General features: G+C 33.3%; 1 protein-coding gene across 1 annotated transcript; it reads left to right on the top strand.

The window, feature by feature from the left end:
• The first annotated feature begins 17,459 nt into the window (after positions 1 to 17,459).
• On the top strand, positions 17,460 to 19,015 carry LOC126018344 (hemoglobin subunit epsilon). The gene is made up of 3 exons (XM_049780493.1): positions 17,460 to 17,554; positions 17,681 to 17,903; positions 18,887 to 19,015. Exons 1-3 carry the CDS (start codon positions 17,463 to 17,465, stop codon positions 19,013 to 19,015), a joined length of 444 nt encoding a protein of 147 aa, XP_049636450.1. The 5' UTR covers positions 17,460 to 17,462.
• Positions 19,016 to 19,227: the final 212 nt, after the last annotated feature.

Below are 19,227 nucleotides of genomic sequence, written 5' to 3'. Positions count from 1 at the left end.
ATTCATGAGTGAAGGGTAGTGTACATTATAAGACTGAAATGCAATTATAAACTACGGTATTTAAATAAAAGGAAAAAGGATAAATAGAACAATATCCACTTATGGTATAAATAGTAATTTATTTGAATTTATTTGGTGTCCTAAACTGTGTTCTATGAGTTCAATTATATATATATACACACACACACACAATAATAAAGTTCAACATATTAAGAAAAAGTACACAGATTTAAAAAAAGTAGCTTTGATGACTATTTTTAGTTAAATATCTGGTTTTGTGAAGTCAAGGACTGTGGTGACCTGTTCACAATTATTTCTCTAGCATGAATTGTGTGAATTTTATTTCATACATAAAAGCATTTAAAGAATATTTTACAGAATTAAGGTTTGAGTCATGTAATATCATAAAGGATAAATTTGTTTTAAGAACTTTATAATACTAAATTCTTTACAAAAATCATGAGCTATTCTCTTGAAAAAGTATTTCAACCATTATTGTGTGAATGTATAGCACAATATAATGGTTATAGGTAGGGGAGTTACATATGGAAATTCTTTTCTCTGTAGAATACTGATCTTGATAAATTCCTAACTCACATAATTTTGTGGAAGTCTATGCTATTATATTTTATTCCTTGCTCCCTCATCATATACACAATTATGAACTTAATATGAGAGTAATCTCTCTTTACACATGTTGGATAAATGAACCAAATTACCAAGTAGAAGTGCTAAGGTAAATAGGTAGAGTAAGATTTATACCTAAGATGAATAAAGAATCAGTAAGAATTATAAGCAATGTAGAAATCACAGTGTCCTCCACACTGACCCCACCTCAAACCAAACTACATTTAGGGCTCCAGCAAATGGTACTTTGGTGCTTAGGGAAGCCTGGGCTCAAATCAGTAGTCACACAGGATATGAAGAGAAAATGAGATCCCATGTCTAAATTTAGAAAATTTTCTTCTTGGGGCCTGAGCAGTCAGGGAAGTGGTAGGGCATTTTCCTTGCACATGGCTAACCTAGGACAGACCATGGTTCAATCCCCCTGTGTCCCATATGGTCCCTCAAGCCAGGGGCAATTTCTGAGCACATTGCTAGAAGTAACCCCTGAGCTTTATTGAGCCAATAAAAAAAGAAAAGAAAAGAAAATTTTCTTCTTGTGACAGAGAACCTTCTGTTCCAAAACTTCATAACTCTTCAATTCTGTCTGTTTCATCAAAATCTCTTCATCTCCATCCCAAAATTACTTTTCCAGTCTATATCTATGGATTTAAAAGGTTTCTTTTGATGAGTATGATCCAACATCAGAGGCTAGTTTTCAACTTCTAAGAAGCCCTATTACCTCAGTGTTTTTTTCTTGTCTCCAGACATTGATCTTGATCCTTCCTCCTTTCTCTAAACTTTCTTGATCACTTGAATATGATTTCTTAAAACATAATTTACTAATAATTTATCTCCAAATACCTGTATGATTATAAATCCCTGTCCAATTGAAAAAATAATTATAATAGGATTAATAAATGAAAGAAAGAAAGCATAGAGATGAAGAATAAATAATAGTTCTGTTGGATGAGCATAGTATTAATGATCTAAACAGTCACTACAATTTGAGTTTAGACATTCATGTAAGGTTGGGCATGTAAATGCTTGTTCTTAGATGAAAGCATACTCCAGATTTGCTGCACATGTGCTCTTTGCTGAATGGTAAGTAGTATTAAATGGGTGATTTGTATGAAAGCAGGGATTCAGGACTATTCATGAAGTAGGGGTGAAGTCTGTTACTTTGGAAGAAGAGGCGTCTGCTGACTTGGACATCATTATTTTTTTGACTCAGCAAACTCAAGTACTCCTCGAGGGCTGTAGGAACTGCTATGTCAGACATGTTTATCAGAGGTTGCAGAGAAGGCAGAGCCCGGGCTAACTGCCAGCTATCAGAACCCAAAAGGGATATTAGACTGTCTATTCAGATAGACTGCTAAGGTATACTGATCAGCTTGGCCGACTGGGTGGAGTTCGTGACCCTCACAGGAGATAAACTATGAGTACAGGGATTCTGAGAACAGAGAGAGACAGCCTAAAAGTATTTAGCATTGTTTTACCACTTTAGATACACCATCCTCCCAATTAAGGGAAGGTAATGATCCCCTATAGGTTAGTTTAGGCATTAAAGAAACATGAATAATAATTTTATCTTTATTCTATGATAGTGAAAGTAATTTAATTCAGAGCTATAGGGTCCCTGGGGAACAGGTATCTCATAAGAACAGTGAAGTTCTAGAAAATAGTAACCATTCTTAAGAAACTATTTTAAATTCTGGAAAAAAAAATGAAACTCACCACGAGTGGTGAGTGCAGTTAGAGAAATAATTACACTAAGAACTATCATAACAATGTAAATGAATGAGGGAAGTGGAGCTTGTCTTCTAGAGTACAGGCGGGGGTGGGGTGGAAGGAGGAAGATTTGGGGCATTGGTGGTGGGAATATTGCACAGATGAAGGGAGGTGGTCTTTACATGACTAGAACCCAACTACAATCATATTTGTTATCAAGGTGTTTAAATAAAGATATTCATAAAAATATACTTTCAAAACCATATATTGAATTTGGCAATGGTCTCAGATGTTGAGTACCAGAACCTTCCAATCTTTCCAGGTACTACAAATTAAGATAATCTCTCCAGGTACAATAAAGTCTAGAGCTTATTTTGAGTTGAAATACTTGAAACTATAAAGGACTATAAAGATGAAAGATGCATATTAGGAAATATAACTTCACTGTGAGTATGAACAAGCCAAGATTCTGAAACTTAGTGGGATACTAAAATCTGACTCACATTGAACAGGAAACAGGGTGATTAAGATGCCAGAGACCATGGAGAGATATTAAAAGGAAAAGAGAAGTTTTAAACTAGAACGAAAGGAGACAGAGAAAGGAATTAATACAAAATTGTTCTATAATTAAATTATTTCTGTAATTCAGGATATCTTAACGATCATGATTATGGTAGTTATTGGGAGTATATATTATAGAACACAGTATATACTAAGGATAAGGAATATCTTATGTAATGTAAGATTTAAGTTACAAATTATTGTTGTAATAAAAATTATACTTTAAGATATGTTATACCTAAATAATTAAGTTCATTACATAAATTAATTTACATAAAATAGCAAAATGGATTACTAATTAGTATACTAATGCCCAAAAATGTAAAAAATATTTTGAAGGCACAGAATTTATAGGTTGTCAATTTGTGATTTAAAATCAGGTGGGTTTGACTAGCCTACTGTCTACATCAAGTTGTGTCTCTATAAGTGTGTGAAACTTGACAGTTAAAGATTAAAGAATCTTTGAAAATTCAGAGAGCTTGTAAGACTTGAGGCTAGGCTATAAGTCCAGTACTGCTATTTCTGCTGACAATTGTTATCTTTCTATAGCAAAGCATAACTCAGACCTGCAGACCTCTATAAAGGGAAATAGGCATCACCTTCATTTTGGAGACTGGAGATCATTATTTGGGTGACAATTGTGAACTATTCTGTTATGCTTGGTTATTCACCTTAAGAAAATTTGAGACAGGTGCCCGAGAGATAGCACATCTATAGGATGTTTGCCTTGTACACTGCTGACCCAGGAGGGACCTGGGTTCTATTCCCAACATCCTATATGGTCCCCGAGCCTGCCAAGAGAGATTTCTGAACTCAGAGTCAGGAATAACCCCTGAACACTGCTGGGTGTGGCTCACAAACAAAAAGGAAAAACAAAAAAAATTTTGAGAGAGAAATAAAGGTAAACAAACACTTGGAGGAATGTTTAAAATAAAAAGAGTAGAAGTTCTAGCTAAATGGCAGACTGTGTTGTACTAAAGGTTGTAGAAAAAACTCTAAGAATAATGGAAACTCAGACATCCACAAATGACTGCTTATATCTGTGTTATGATACAGTTTTATAAAGGGAAAGGGTGTTTATGTCTTATATTTTCAGTTACTTCTTAGTTCTAAGTCACATTCTCTCCATACCATGCAGAAACTTCTAAATTCTGACAACACATTCACATATTTATTTATTTAAGTCTAGGTGAGTATACTCTTTAACTTTTGTCAAGCACTGAGGAAACTAAGCTATGCAAATGCAATACTGTGGTGATAAATTAGGAACATCAAATATGAGAAAAATATTTGCAGGTTTCCTCAACATTTAGTTAGATAACCTTACCTAAAGAACATTCTGAAGATTTGTAGTGTCAGACCTTGTCCTACTTGTTATTTTATTCATTATCAGTTTGAATTTTACAGTCTTTCTCATCCACATGCAGTACAGAAGCATTTTGTATCAATCTTAAAAATGCCTATTTATAATATCTGTTTCATCTAAGCTCTCTTAATCCATCTCTCTTAAGAGACAGACATTGTAAGTGCCAATGAAAGAATTAAGTGTATAACTGCTATTGCTGGAACACTGGAGCCAATGAACAGAATACAAATCAAGATGTATGTTGTCTCCCTATAGTTTTGAGGACAAGCAAATGGGTTTGTGCCCCCAAATGCTTGGACTTTTATCTTGTCATAATATTGAAGATTTATGCTTACTTATGAATCCCTTTGATCCCAAGTGTTTAAAGGTTTTAGTAAGCTAGGTTTTATTCTTAATGGAGACTTCAAGATTTCTCGCTCTTGTGACTTCATTCAGCCTTGTTAAAAGGATGTGTGACCATCACTAGATATCAAGTTTCTTTTTCTAAGCCATAATTTAAGATCTTAGATTTTCTGGGCATATACTCACTGGTTCAAAGGAAAATCAGATACTGGGAAGTGTAGTTTAGTGGCAGAACTCTTGTCTAGTATGTATAAAACCCTGGCTAGGTTCAGTTACCAGGACTAAAATAAAAAAACATAAAGAAATACAAGGAAGAATAAAGAGAAGGCTCCAGGACAGGGACAGAGAATAAAATAAACTAGTTAGTGAAGGCCCTTTATTCATTGTCACTATGTGCCTTAAATATTACTTTGAAAGATTTGTAATTCACTTTAGCCACAATAAAAATTAAAAAAAAAAAAAAAGGAAACAGAGCATAGGGCCTGAGAGATATAGAAAGAGCAAAGTGCTGCTTGCCTTGTACATGGCCAACCAGGGTTTGATCTCTGATTTCCCATATGATCCCTGAGTACACCAGGAATCATGTGCTGAGTGATGACCTGAGCACAGAGAAAGGAGTAAACCATGAGCACTGTTGGTTTTGCCTCCCCAAACAACACAAAAGAAAAAGTAAACCAGAAATTTCAGTCTGATGGTCAATTGTCTAAATATTTACTGTAGTGTTGTTTTGGAAGTGGTTTTTAAAAATGAAATATGCTAGTAACATTAAAACTCCAGAAACTCCAGAAACAGAAATAAAATATGTGAATAATTTTACAAATTACATATGAAATCTAAAAAGTCAAATATATAGAAATAGTAAGTAGGACAGTGGTTCCTGAAGCAAGGAGCTGACAAAAATTGGTCAAAGGGTATAAAAGTTATGCAGGATTAATAAGTATAAATCCTTAAAAAAATAAGTATAAATCCTTATATGTAGAGCATGATTATGATAATTAGAGATACAATATTAAATACTGAAAAGGTTTTAGAAAAATATTGTAAGTGCCCTAAGTATATATGCATAATACGTATATAAATAAAATGGAAACTATATGCTAATTATTTTTACTGCAGTAATTATTTCACTAAATTCAAATCACATTGTATATCCTGAATATAAATCAGATAAATTAATAAATACCTCAAAATAAATTTACAATCATCTTTTGAAATAGCACCAAATGTATATATGTGACAGATAACTTAATGAACATTTAGTATAACTGTGTTTATGCTGTAACCTCAATTAATTATTCTAACAACCCTATGATAAAGAGTATATCATAATTTTATATTTCAAAGACATGGAAACATTAAGCAACATGTTTACAGATACAAAGGATATAGGTGGTATAGGTTGTATTAGGGTCACTGAGGCCCTAATAATCTCTCATGGCCCTATTTGACTAAAACATTCACCTGTTCATTTGATTATAGATGCCTTTAATTAATTAGACCCTTTCTGATGCCTTGTTTCTTGTTCCTTTCATGATTTGTTTGATCTTTGTAAACTTATGAAACCTTCAATATCATAATGGCAAATTTTATTGTGACGAGGGATAAAAATCTTCTTTTCTGATATGTACGAATGAGTGGCACCATGACATCCTAAAAGACTAAATTATTCTCCCTTAGCATTTTAGCTAGTTTTAAAACTGTCTTGCTAAAGACAGAAAAAGGACAGGTATTAGACACCTTAAAAAAAAACAACAACAACAACATTTTCATCTCTTCTACTGCCTTTCCAATGTCCAAGCTTAGTTATTTCAGCAGAGCTCCCACTTTAACTCAGTAGCTTGTCCTTTTCTTTTTTTTTTTTTTTTTTTTTTTTTTTTGTCCTTTTCTTAATCTGCAGTTTTGTAGGTCAGGATTTGGCTTCTGGACAGTTTTGCTGAATCATGCTGAGTCATGCTGAAGCTTAGGGTGTGTAGCCAGATGTTTTCAATCTTGAGTGATGACTGCTATCTGGGTTCCCAGCAGGAGACCTACAGACAGATGGCATGAAAAGGAGAAGTTGAATGCCTAAACGAAACTCCACCCTAAACACCCTCATGAAGAGGAAGAAGTCAGTAAAGTTGAATGTTCTTGAGAATATTTAAGAATCATACAGTACTTTTATTATATATATATGTATCTGTATCTGTATATATATAGTAATTATAAAACTTGGTATGAGGTCCATGTATTAATATCACATATAAACTGCTCAAAAGTGCCTGAAACGTATTTAATAATTTATTATAGCTATTATTTCAAGAATCACTCTCATAATGTAGCAATATATTATTAGTTGCAAATAATACATTAAAGATTATAAGCACATGATTAGAAATTTTAGTGTTATTTTTCTACAAAAAATCAAGTGGAAATCAAAAAACTGTATGTAGAGTTAGTATAAAAGAGACTGAAGATGGATTCATGAGACCACTTGAGAAGGAATTTTTATTCCATGATAAGGGTTTTTAATATTGCCAACTAGGCAAATATCAAGTAGATAAAGACTGGGAGTATAACATGAAAATAAGATCACAGTTCTGAAAAAGAAATATTATGTAGCAAAATGAGAATTTTGTTAGTCTAGTCATTTATTCACTCAATAAACTCTGCAGAACTCTGCTCTATAACAGAATGTCTTTAGTTTACTAATGCAAAAAAAGCACTATCTCTGGACTTAATGTTTTTATATACTCTGATAGGGATAGTATTTCAGTTAAATGAAGTATATTTTCTGCAAAATTAAAAAAACATTGATATGTAGAAGAACACAGATGCAAATTATTTTTACTAATAATTACTAATTAAAGATATAGATTTAGTGATGATCTGAAAAAAAAGGAGCTGAAATTCAGTTAATAGTTGATTGAAATAGTAGGCATTAGATGATTGAGTTATGGCCCAGAACCAAGTGAAGATATGGCATCCTATTTAATCAACGAAGTTTAATAATGAAATATTTCCTTATATTGTGCTTTTGCCCAAGAATGAGTTCTACCCTAAAAGAAAATAAAAATAAAAGTGTTTGCTATAGAGCCAAGCTGAGGGATGACAAGAGGATAACTGTGGACATTGGAGAAGGGATGGGTGCTCAAACATTGTATGACTAAATTCAATCATGAACAGATCTGTAACTGTGTATCTCATGTGCTTCAATATAAAGCAATGAGCCTGAGCTATTAATTTTGTTTTGGCATAAATTACAGAATATAGAGAAAATCGAGATTCAGAAATAACTAACTCATATAAACTAATGATTCAGTCATCCAAGGCTAGTCTTTTTCAGAAGATGTGTCCAACCATTGTTGTTCTCTAGAACTAACATTTATGAAGAAATTACACATTCTCTTAAAATTAAAAATTAAAAACTTAAAATTCACTCTGAAAGTAAATTAATTTCAGGGTTACAGTATACAACCTTTTCAAATCCAGATATCTGAACTAGTACACACTATAACATTTTTTCCCTTTGGAGGGTTCACACCCAGGGGTTACTCCTGGATCGGTGCTCAGAAATCACTCTCTCTGGAGACCATATGGAATATCAGAGATTGAACCCAGGTGGGCCAAGTGCAAGGCATAAGCCCTACCCACTGTGCTACTGCTCTGGCCTCACACTGTAATTTTTTCATGAAAGGTTGAAACAATATTCTTTTTTTTTTGTTTTTTGTTTTTGTTTTTTTTTGTTTGTTTCTTTTTGGGTCACACCCGGCAGTGCTCAGGGGTTATTCCTGGCTCCAGGCTCAGAAATTGCTCCTGGCAGGCATGGGGGACCATATGGGATGCCGGCATTCGAACCGATGACCTCCTGCATGAAAGGCAAACGCCTTACCTCCATGCTATCTCTCCAGCCCCCAAGAACAATTTTTTTATTACTTCTAACACCACAATTATCCTGTTCAGACACAGATGGCTCCTTGAAAGGAATAGTAAGTCAAAAATCTTCCTACTACCTTTAAGAAATTTTCTGTTTATTGGTCTGAAATATTATATGTACATTGACTTTATTGGTATGTATTAGACATACTGACTTATTAAAATGATCAAATTTAGAATTTTGATATGTTTATATTTGCATAATGACCACTACATTCAATTCTTCCTCAAACTATACTTCTTATCGTTTAAAGGTCTTCCCCATTTTGCCATATTTCTTCTTTTTGTCTCCATCCCAGTCTCTAGGCAGCCAATGATCTAATTTCTGTCTCTCTGTCACCTGAAACTTTATTTGTTTATTTGTTTTTTGGTGGGCTACATACAGTTGTGCTCAAGACTTTTTCCTGGATCTATGCTCAGAGTTCATTCCTATCAGGCTCAGGTTATGATGTGGGGTGCCAATGGATTGAACCCAGGTTAGGTGCAACTCAAAGCACTGTACAATTTTTTTGGCTTCCACATAGTACATTTGCTCATGCTTACTTTTTCTCTTTAGCACTGGACATAATTTTTCATATGACACTTATTTTACTTGCATATTTATTTGCTTAATATTTCCCACCATCAACTACATAAAAATATAACCTTGTGTTTTTAAATTCTATATATGAACTTCTGTAATGTTAATCATATACAATTAAAATATAAAGAACATATACATGCATTCATTGCTACACATGTAAAGAAATCAAAGGAGTAGTGTTAGAAATGGTAAATTAAAATGAATCTAATTAGAACTCAATATTCAGAACCTTCATGGGATAACTGAAATTCAGAATGTATGACTTTTTTTTTAGTTGAAGATTAGTTTTCTTAAAGGCACACTCTGACCAAGTAAATCCATACAAAATTTAGAAATAAAGTTATCTATTTATTCATTTAGTTTTATGTTTAGAACAGGAATACTCATATATTATAAACAGTAAGGTATTTCTATATGTCAAATATGCAAAAGTAAAGAAAAAACCTTCACCCAGGCAGGAAGCTAGGTGCTTTCATGCCAACTAATTATTTTGCCAATAGGGCCAGTATGGGTTATTTACCCATCTTCATGGGAGGAACAGCTTATATGGATATAAAGGTTGTGTAAGGTTCAAAACATCTCTAGATTTTAATTTATCAGTATATTTTTTGTACTTTTCTATTGGCCATCTCTCAATAAAAATGAACATATTTATCTTTATTCCTTGGAGTATATCATAAAATATAGTTAGCAAGTTCTGATATGAGAGAACTAATCTCTTTTAGAAGAATATGAGTGTCATTAAAAAAAAACAATACATTTAATTTAATTCCAATTAAATTTAGATAAAAGCATTTTTCTCCCAGATAAGTCATTTAGCTTTAGCTCTCATTTCTTGACAATTTGTATATACATACATTATATGGGGCATATTTATCAGGTATTTCAGAGCACATAGCAATGCTTGATTTTGAATTACTAATCTACAATTGATTTTATTTATCTACTTGTATAGGATATTTGAAAGTAGTAAGAGAAGCACACTGGAATAAGGTCTTTAGCTTGTCATTTTCTAGCTATAACTCTGTGTGGACTAGAGTCCTTATCTATGCCCACAGTTCCTGACTCACCCAATTATCACTTGTTCATGTCTATAGGAAGAGAAAAACACTGACTATTCCTTCCTATGTTAGTCAAAAATAATAAAATAAAGTAGATGTCTTTAAATCACATAAGACAACAACAACAACACAATCTTTACAGAGAAAAAATGAAGAAGCTGTAGAAGAGGAAGAAGAAAATAAATTGATGATTTTAAGTCTGAGTGAGCTCAACTTGCCTAATTGCCATGCAATTAATGTGTTTGACTAAGAATCTAAGAGCTATTTCTGTTACTTAAAGATAATTCAGACTCAAAATGACAATAGTGATAGGCACCTGGTTTTAATAAAGGACATTTCTGGGTCTTAACAAGTGCTTGGAATGATCAGAATCATTAGCTACCCCCACTATTACATAATATAAAACAAAGAGCCTTGACTTCTTATACTTCGTCTTAGTGGATAATGTTATTAGTACATGGGGTCTATATATATCATTGCTGTTTCTATTTTATCTCTTCTGATTGAATTTAATTATTCTTCTTTATAAAATATAACTATTTTTGTTCAGAAAACATGTTACTTCATAGCTTCAGTGTTGAAAAGTAAAATGAAGATTTACTATTTACCAAGTTAAATAAAACTTAAACTATGTGTTTATTCTTTTTTAAAATTTAAAAATTACCAAGTCACAAGCTGTCCAGTTTTTCTCCTATTTAGCATAGAATGGGATCTTTTCCCATTATACCTGGAAGCTGAATCTAAAGCAATCTCAATTAAGTTAAATTCAAGTAAAATTTAAACATTTAATTCACACATACTTCAGAAGTACAGTACTCTATTTGAAAAGTTCATCCATTACAATTTTTCTTAGGTCTTGTGACAATGCCATGAATTAAGGATTAATGACCCAAGCTATTACAAAAGATAAAAAGTAGAAGAAGAAGAAGAAGAAGAAGAAGAAGAAGAAGAAGAAGAAGAAGAAGAAGAAGAAGAAGAAGAAGAAGAAGAAGAAGAAGAAGAAAAGAAGAAGAAGAAGAAAATAAAGAAAGGAGTAGAAGAAAGAAAAGGAAGAAGATGATGAAGAAGAGGCAGAAGAAAAAAGAAAGAGGAGGAGAGGAAAAAGGTGGAAAAAGAAAGAAGGTGGAGGAGAGGAAAAAAGAAGAAAGAAGTATCAGATGACAGAAAGTTTGTCCCTAGCACCTTCAAAGTGAAAGATGTATGATATTTAAAGTATAGGCAGATTTATAATTATATCACTCTTGATAAATCTGGTGTAGTAATCTGTGTTATTCTTAGTATATAGAATGCACCAGCCAATGCTTTAAATAAATATTCACAATTTAATGTATATGTATACATATATACAATGTATATGAATATATGCATATACTGAAGAACTATTTGCTAGGCCTAAAACCATCAAGGAAATGTAGGGGAAAATCAACTTTTTTAAATTGATGGATTCAAGGTTTAGCATTTCATGTCTATTGTGTAGAAAACTCTTCAATAACAACATGCTGTAGCTTTCCATTTTTATTTTCCAATAAATAGCCTACTAGCTTAAGGATTATTCACACAAATATCTCATAAAGCCATAGCCTAAGAATTCAGCTAATCATTATACTCTGGTCTAGAGGTCATTATCACAAAGAAGGGACTATAGGAATTTTAATCACCCTACTCTTGGGACATTGGTGGTGGGAATGTTGCACTGGTGAAGGGGGGGTGTTCTTTGCATGCCTGAAATCATACAATTATAATCATATTTGTAATCATGGTGTTTAAATAAAGATTAAAAAAGAAAAAAAATTATTTTTAAAATAAAACTAAACAAAAAAAATTTCAGTCAATTCTGCTTCAGAGTCTTCTATGATCTTTTTAAGACAGAGTAAGCAGAAGTTTTACCTGACCACTAGTCATAGTCTATATTTATAATTTTTACAGTCATGTCAGAAAAAGTTAGTTAGCTTCTTTCATGGCAGCCACAAATATCTTGATACTGTTGAACTCAATTTACTCTAAGAAATGTAATATTTATATTTGCTATAAAAATGCAAATTTAGCTATAATGAAAGCAGGTTAACTTTAATGGTCTGTAATATTTCTAAGCATCTTTTTATACCTTTTGAGATTTATAAAACCTGGTTTTCTTTTGTTTGTTTGTTTACACCCAGTAATGCTCAGGAGTTTTTCCTGGTTTTGCTTTCAGGAATTAATCATGACAGTGCTCAGGGAAACCATAAGAGATGCTGGGAATCACACCCTGGTCAGATACATGCAAAGCCAGCCCCTTAACCATTGTAACATCTCTCCAACCCCATGTTTCAATTTGTAATAAAATATTTATTTGTAGTCATCAATTTTTATAGTAAATTTTCTCAGATAATACTGAACACAGTGAAGCAAGAAACTTATTTTGCCTACCAATAGTTATCTTAATGAATTATTCTAATAATATCTAAGAAAATATATTTTACTTATTTGTTTTGTATCTATGTAATTCATTAGCTTGTTAGCTAATTATTACTGCTGAAGAACCTTACATTTCCTCTTCTTCTTTTTTATGTTTTTTTGAGGGGATACACACCAGGTAACACTCAGGGATTACTCCTGGCTATGTGCTCAGAAATCGCTCCTAGCTTGGGGGACCTTATGGAATAGAACCCAGGTCTTTCCTGGGTCAGCCACACGCAAGACAAGCATGTTACCCTGAACTTTACATTTCTTAACATTTCTGCACAGAACTTACAGAAGTAAAAAAACTTTTAGCATACAACAAAGAGCTGGAATTAATAATTATTAAATTGAAGGTTTATATTTAAATATCTTATAGTGTAACAATGCAACTTTATTTACTTTTATGTTTATATTTATGTTAATAAAGTGCTTAGTCATTTTTCCCTTCTGATATCTCCATTTTACTCATCTCCTAAGATAATTTTTACATCTAGGAGAGGGAGACATTAATAATAAAATTTGATAGTAAAAGCTAATAAGGTGATTAAAAATTAGATGACAAATCGTTCTTATATCAATATGCATCCAAGAAAAAATGAAACAAAACTCATCCTGCTTGATTTCAGAAAACACATAATATTGCACTAAAACTATGGGGCCCGAAGCGGTGGTGGTGCAGGTGATAGCATTTGCCTTGCATGCGCTAGCCTAGGGCAAACAGCGGTTTGATCCCGTGCTTCCCATATAGTTCCCCAGGCCAGGAGCGATTTCTGAGTGCATAGCCAGGAGTATCCCCTGCGCATCACTAGGTGTGGCCCCAGAACAAGAAAAAAATTTTTTTTACTAAGACTAGATAGTTTTTTTTAATCCTACATATTTTTTAAAAATTTTTAAACAATTATTAGTAGTAAGATAGTAAAACGGGTCATCTGGAGGCTAGTCAACTGAAGTCTTTGTAGAAGAGATAGGAGCTTTGAAATGGTTCTGAGGGACACGTAGGAGGATTCAATTCTGACTTTAGGCCTAGACTCTAGTTTATACTTTAAATTAAAAAAGAATAGAACACCCTCATAAGGTCTATTCAGTGAAATGCTTACTTTCTAAAGTTTTAGTTATATGTGGTTTGGTTCCTATTCTTTGAACTTTTGTTATGTTTTTTTTTTTTTTTTTTTTGGTTTTTGGGCCACACCCAGTAACGCTCAGGGGTTACTCCTGGCTATGTGCTCAGAAGTTGCTCCTGGCTTGGGGGACCATATGGGACACCGGGGGATCGAACCGCGGTCCGTCCAAGGTTAGCGCAGGCAAGGGAGGCACCTTACCTTTAGCGCCACCGCCCGGCCCCTATTATGTTTAATCCTTGCAAAATCTAAAGAGATATTGACTTTATACTTCAGATCTATAGAAAATACGCTTTGAAAACCTACAACCTTGCCTCTAGTGATTAAAGCAGCTCATATTCTTAGGTCATCTAATCTTCACTGTGTAGGTAGCTGTTCAAATAGCTCCCCTCTTGAGCAAGAGTCTTTCTTGTACTGAAGGGGAAAACACTACACTGCAAACACATGCGCGGATCACAATCTATGAATTCTCCAAATTGAGATTTAATGATACTACTTTATCCTGCTTTCCACAATTCCTTACTAGCCTTACCAATAAGATATAAGTATAACAGTACATTTTTACTTTATAAGTTGCAAGATATTTGAAGAAATACGTTATGATGAGTATGAATACTTAGGAATTCAAAAGAACAAAAAGAAAAGCAAGAATACTACTGAAATTTAAAATTTACATCTTGTATGACTACAGCACTCATTAAAAATACATATGCACACACAGTATCTCCTCAGTACTAGATCAATTTATTCATTTCTAAATTTTATTGTAAATCTTAGGTTTAGGTAATTTTATTCTCTAGCTGTTTAACTAGTTTAAGAAATATAAATAGCTTTTTTTCTTGTTCTGGAGGCTAGCTCTTGCCGGCATGGGTTTGGGGAGACCCCAGACCTAAGGCCTTTTCCCTAGCTTGGGGTGCTGGGAGGCTTGACAGGCCCCCAGCCGTCCCTCTTTTCTTCCCCTGGTCTGCAGGCCTTCCCTGGGTGCCAGCCCAGGTGGGCAGAAAGATGGGAGGACTCTAAGGGTTCCCCACACTTTCCCTCCCCCTACCCCAGCACTAAATCTCTTTTTAAGGAAGTTATATTTTGCTAAGAAAGTCAGATAGAAAAAGAGAAAGAGTAAAGAAAAACTGTATGGATTGGACAATGATGTTTCTCATGAACAGGAGTTGCCCTGGACTGCTGCTATCTACATGTACTATCTTTGCCAGGAAGTACAAAATAGAATTAATTTTTATGGAGATTTTCTAAAACTGATTATCAAAGCATATAATGGCAAGTCACAATGTGCACAATAAGAAGGGTACCAAACGAAAAAATAAAAATCTGGGACAGGGATGAAGTGTGAAGATAAATGAAAAGTAATTGCTTGAAATACCTTTTATTTCAATGCAAAATTATTATTACAGTAAAATTTCTGTGTAATTAATCTGGTGAAGATTGGAAACTCTTCTTAGTTTAAAAATTAAAACTATTTTTTCTACTTTGGACAGATAAGCACTAGTTCTGTTTTCACTTTAATTTGTGCTCAAATGATAGTAGAGCAACATATATGTTATTAGGTGAAATTAATGGACTTGACCCAAGTTATTAATGTGTAATATGTTTACTCTATATTAACTGTATAATAACTTGGAGTAAGAATATGTCAGTTAAGAACTGAAATTAATGGGTTGATCATCAGATTTTACAGTATATTTTAATTTAATTAAGTTTAAATTGAGTTCATTTATCAGCAAAATTTATAAGAGCAATTAATTAGGTAAGGTCCAAATTTACCAGTTGATTTTAATGTGATGAAGGATTTTATCTGGGGTTTTAATTGCTGATTTGCTTTTTAAAAATGATAAATTTTAATATTAAGAAAACTGCTAATCGGGCCTGGAGAGATAGCACAGCGGCGTTTGCCTAGCAAGCAGCCGATCCAGGACCAAAGGTGGTTGGTTCGAATCCCGGTTCCCATATGGTTCCCCGTGCCTGCCAGGAGCTATTTCTGAGCAGACAGCCAGGAGTAACCCCTGAGCAACACCAGGTGTGGCCCAAAAACCAAAAAGAAAAAAAAAAAAGAAAACTGCTAATCAAATGCATACATTTAAGGTATCACAGATAAAGCCTATACTAACAAGAAACACAATTGTATTTGTGTACACTATTTTGAAAAAAGAAAAAAAATTATATTTGTGATAGCAAAATCACTAAGTTTCTCAGTGATCTCTACAAGTTCTGTAGGAAATAAATCTTGGTTTGAAAATAACACATTATATTAAATAGAACTGTTAGCAAGCTGGAAGGATGATTTTTCAAAACGGTAAAACTGAAGGACACATATTTTCAAAATAAAAATACAAGTACTGCAAACATTTTTGATTGTAAATGTTCTTTTTGAAAGGTGAGAAAAAGACCATTTAAGTAACCTGTTTCATTCTTACTTAGTCTGGTAATCAAGAAAAAAAATTTCTCTATTATAGATCTTATTCCCTAAATTATTATATTATTTACAATTATTATAAGACTTTAAAATATCTGTATTTATTTTAATAAAAGCAATGTTCTATTTTACATTTAAATGAAATTAGAAATGTTACTTATATTCATAACGGAAATTATAAATAAAATGTAAAATTGTTATTTGGATTAGATGAATTTGATACTAGCTTTTTTAGTTTTACTTATAAAAATAACTAAATAAAATAAATATTTATTGTATATTTTCTATCATAATATTTTTTGTAATTTTTCAATGATGATGGGTATTAAAGCCTTAGGCATAAGTTTTGAGCAATTTTAAAATTTAAATTTGTTTAAATATATTTAGAGTCATAGATTATTATATTAGAACTAAAAGCATTTTCAGTAATATTATACTGTATATTCTTTTAAAACCATTTTTACTAGTCTAAGAAATTGAAATTTTAGTAATTTATTCACTATGTAATTTATAAATGCTAATAAAATTAATACTCAGAAAAAATAAGTATAAATGAAAAAGAGAGCTCAGAGAAATATCTACAAAGAAAATAGTTTGCCTTGCATTAACAAAGAAATAAATATAAAGAAGGATTCCAGAAAGCACAAAATGAAGCTTATTATGCCTGTCTGTCCTATGTAAAAATCATTGTCAGTTAATATGCTTGTAGACTAAATTCATGGTCTTCGGGATCCCTAGATTGTTTCTTTAACTTATAATTTTACATAGAAAATTAATAATCATGGTTTGTTTACTCCACAGAAGAACAAAAAAACTAAGATTCTCTGTCAAAGATTGTCTTTACTTTTCTGTTCTTATACAATCCCATGCTTATTCATTACCAATATTAACATAATTAAAACAGTTTCTTTTAGAACTTTTCCTATCTTGAGCAGATCCCTTCTCTAAGGAGCTTTTCTGGAGAAGGAAAATAAGAAAGGGAGATATAAAAGTGATGGAAAACATGTTGAGAGAAGACAGAAAGCAGGAAATGAATGGAACATTGTATGATGGGAGAGAGGATTCAACAAAGGAGAAATGCAACAAGGCCAAACCCACTTTATCACACACTTACTGTATTTTCCTCATCGCTGACCCTTTGCTCGCCTGACTACGCCCTTCAAGGACACAAATCTGTCTTGACCAATGACTTCAGAAGTTAAGGCAGAACGGGGGGGTCACACAGTCTTCGGTACAGAATAAAAGCCCACAAGTTCCAGCAGTAGCACATACCTCCTTCTGACACTTCTCTGAGAACTCGCAAGTTCACAGACCTGACATCATGGTGCATTTTACCAGTGAGGAGAAGAAAGCTGTCACTAGCCTGTGGGGCAAAGTGAATGTGGAAGATGCTGGTGCTGAAGTCCTGGGAAGGTAAGAACTGGGATATTGGTGAATGGAACAAGATGGCAGAATGATTCTGGCAAACTAAGGTGAAGGAGTCTTTAAGATTTTTGAGATGTATCTTACTTTCCATTTTTCTATGGCTCTGTTTCTTAGGCTCCTGCTTGTGTACCCTTGGACTCAGAGGTTCTTTGACAGTTTTGGCAACCTGTCCTCTTCCTCTGCCATCATGGGTAACCCCAAGGTCAAAGCCCATGGCACGAAGGTGCTGACTTCCTTTGGAGAAGCTGTTAAAGACATGGATAACCTCAAGAGTACCTTTGCTAAGCTGAGTGAGCTGCATTGTGACAAACTGCATGTGGATCCTGAGAACTTCAGGGTAAGTTCAGGAAGGTTTTTTGTTTGTTTGTTTGTTTATTTTTGGGCCACACCCGGCAGTGCTCAGGGGTTATTCCTGGCTGTCTGCTCAGAAATAGCTCCTGGCAGGCACAGGGGACCATATGGGACACCGGAATTTGAACCAACCACCTTTGGTCCTGGTTCGGCTGGTTGCAAGGCAATCACCGCTGTGCTATCTCTCCGGGCCCTCAGGAAGGTATTTTTAAAGCTCATTTTTGCTTTTTACCTTGTGACATAAATGGAATTGAACCTCAATTGGAAAGACTAAAACAAAGATATAAAAAATCATAGATCAGAATTGGAAGGAAAGGTTATATTGGACATAACTAAAAACATCTAATTCTAGACTAGTGACAGGAAAATACAACTTTAGTAGTCTGAATTGGCTTACAATTTTCAAGAACTTTGTTAGAAATATATGTGTTAATAATAGAGAATAGAATAAGAGAATAGAAATTATTCTTGAAAAATAATGAAAAGTAGACGAAGGCTTCATTTAAGAAAGAAAATGTTATAATATATGAGCTAAAATTATTAAAAATATAAAGAAGACTTAGGATCAATTAATTTTCAAACATATACTTTTATAATATAAGTTCAATTTCCTGTCAGTAATGTGACAGTAGAGGCAGATTCTGTATTGATTTAAATTCAAGTAAATTCACACTGAAAATATGCCTCCTGAAATTATGATTAAAAAAATAGCCAAATGGGAGTCCAAAGGAAAAAAAATGATGACATAGGAGAGAATATTCAGATACAAGTAGAGAATACTGAATGGAGTTCTCAGAAACTTAATTTAAAGTTAAGAAAAAGCCTATTCGATTTATTGGATAAATTCAATACTTTGAATAATGTAAGGTGAATAGGTATGGGATGAGGTTATAGAGCTATTATTTTTCTGCTGTGATTTGAAAATGTTCTTAATATTCTGATTTTTTTAATTTTTCTTTTCCCTAACAGCTCCTAGGAAATGTGATGGTGGTCGTTCTGGCTTCTCATTTTGGAAAGGATTTCACCCCTGAAGTGCAGGCAGCTTGGCAGAAACTGGTGTCTGGTGTTGCCACTGCTCTGTCCCACAAGTACCACTGAGTCCTTGTTGAAGATCCCAAGTCCCATTTTGTGTTCGCAGTGTCCTCTTTCTGTGGGGAATGGGATTTGGTCTTTAGAACACAAGCTTCTGTTTAATAAAGTGCATTTTATTCATTAATCAGAAATGAATGTTGTATTATTTCCATTTTTTATTTGCGACTTATGGTGAAACAGTTTTTTGTGACAACACTGGTGTGAAACAAAGGAAGAAA

This window comes from Suncus etruscus, chromosome 9 (assembly GCF_024139225.1).
Source record: "Suncus etruscus isolate mSunEtr1 chromosome 9, mSunEtr1.pri.cur, whole genome shotgun sequence".
Lineage (NCBI taxonomy): Eukaryota > Metazoa > Chordata > Mammalia > Eulipotyphla > Soricidae > Suncus > Suncus etruscus.
Note: the sequence above shows the minus strand (reverse complement) of the source record. Positions and strands in the feature narration are given on the sequence as shown.

Bases quoted from the DNA above. Each gene is read 5' to 3' on its own strand.
- LOC126018344 (XM_049780493.1), top strand. From the start codon at position 17,463: ATGGTGCATTTTACCAGTGAGGAGAAGAAAGCTGTCACTAGCCTGTGG. The intron at 17,555-17,680 runs GTAAGAACTGGG...TCTGTTTCTTAG, and splicing joins GGTGCTGAAGTCCTGGGAAG to GCTCCTGCTTGTGTACCCTT. The intron at 17,904-18,886 runs GTAAGTTCAGGA...TTTCCCTAACAG, and splicing joins TGGATCCTGAGAACTTCAGG to CTCCTAGGAAATGTGATGGT.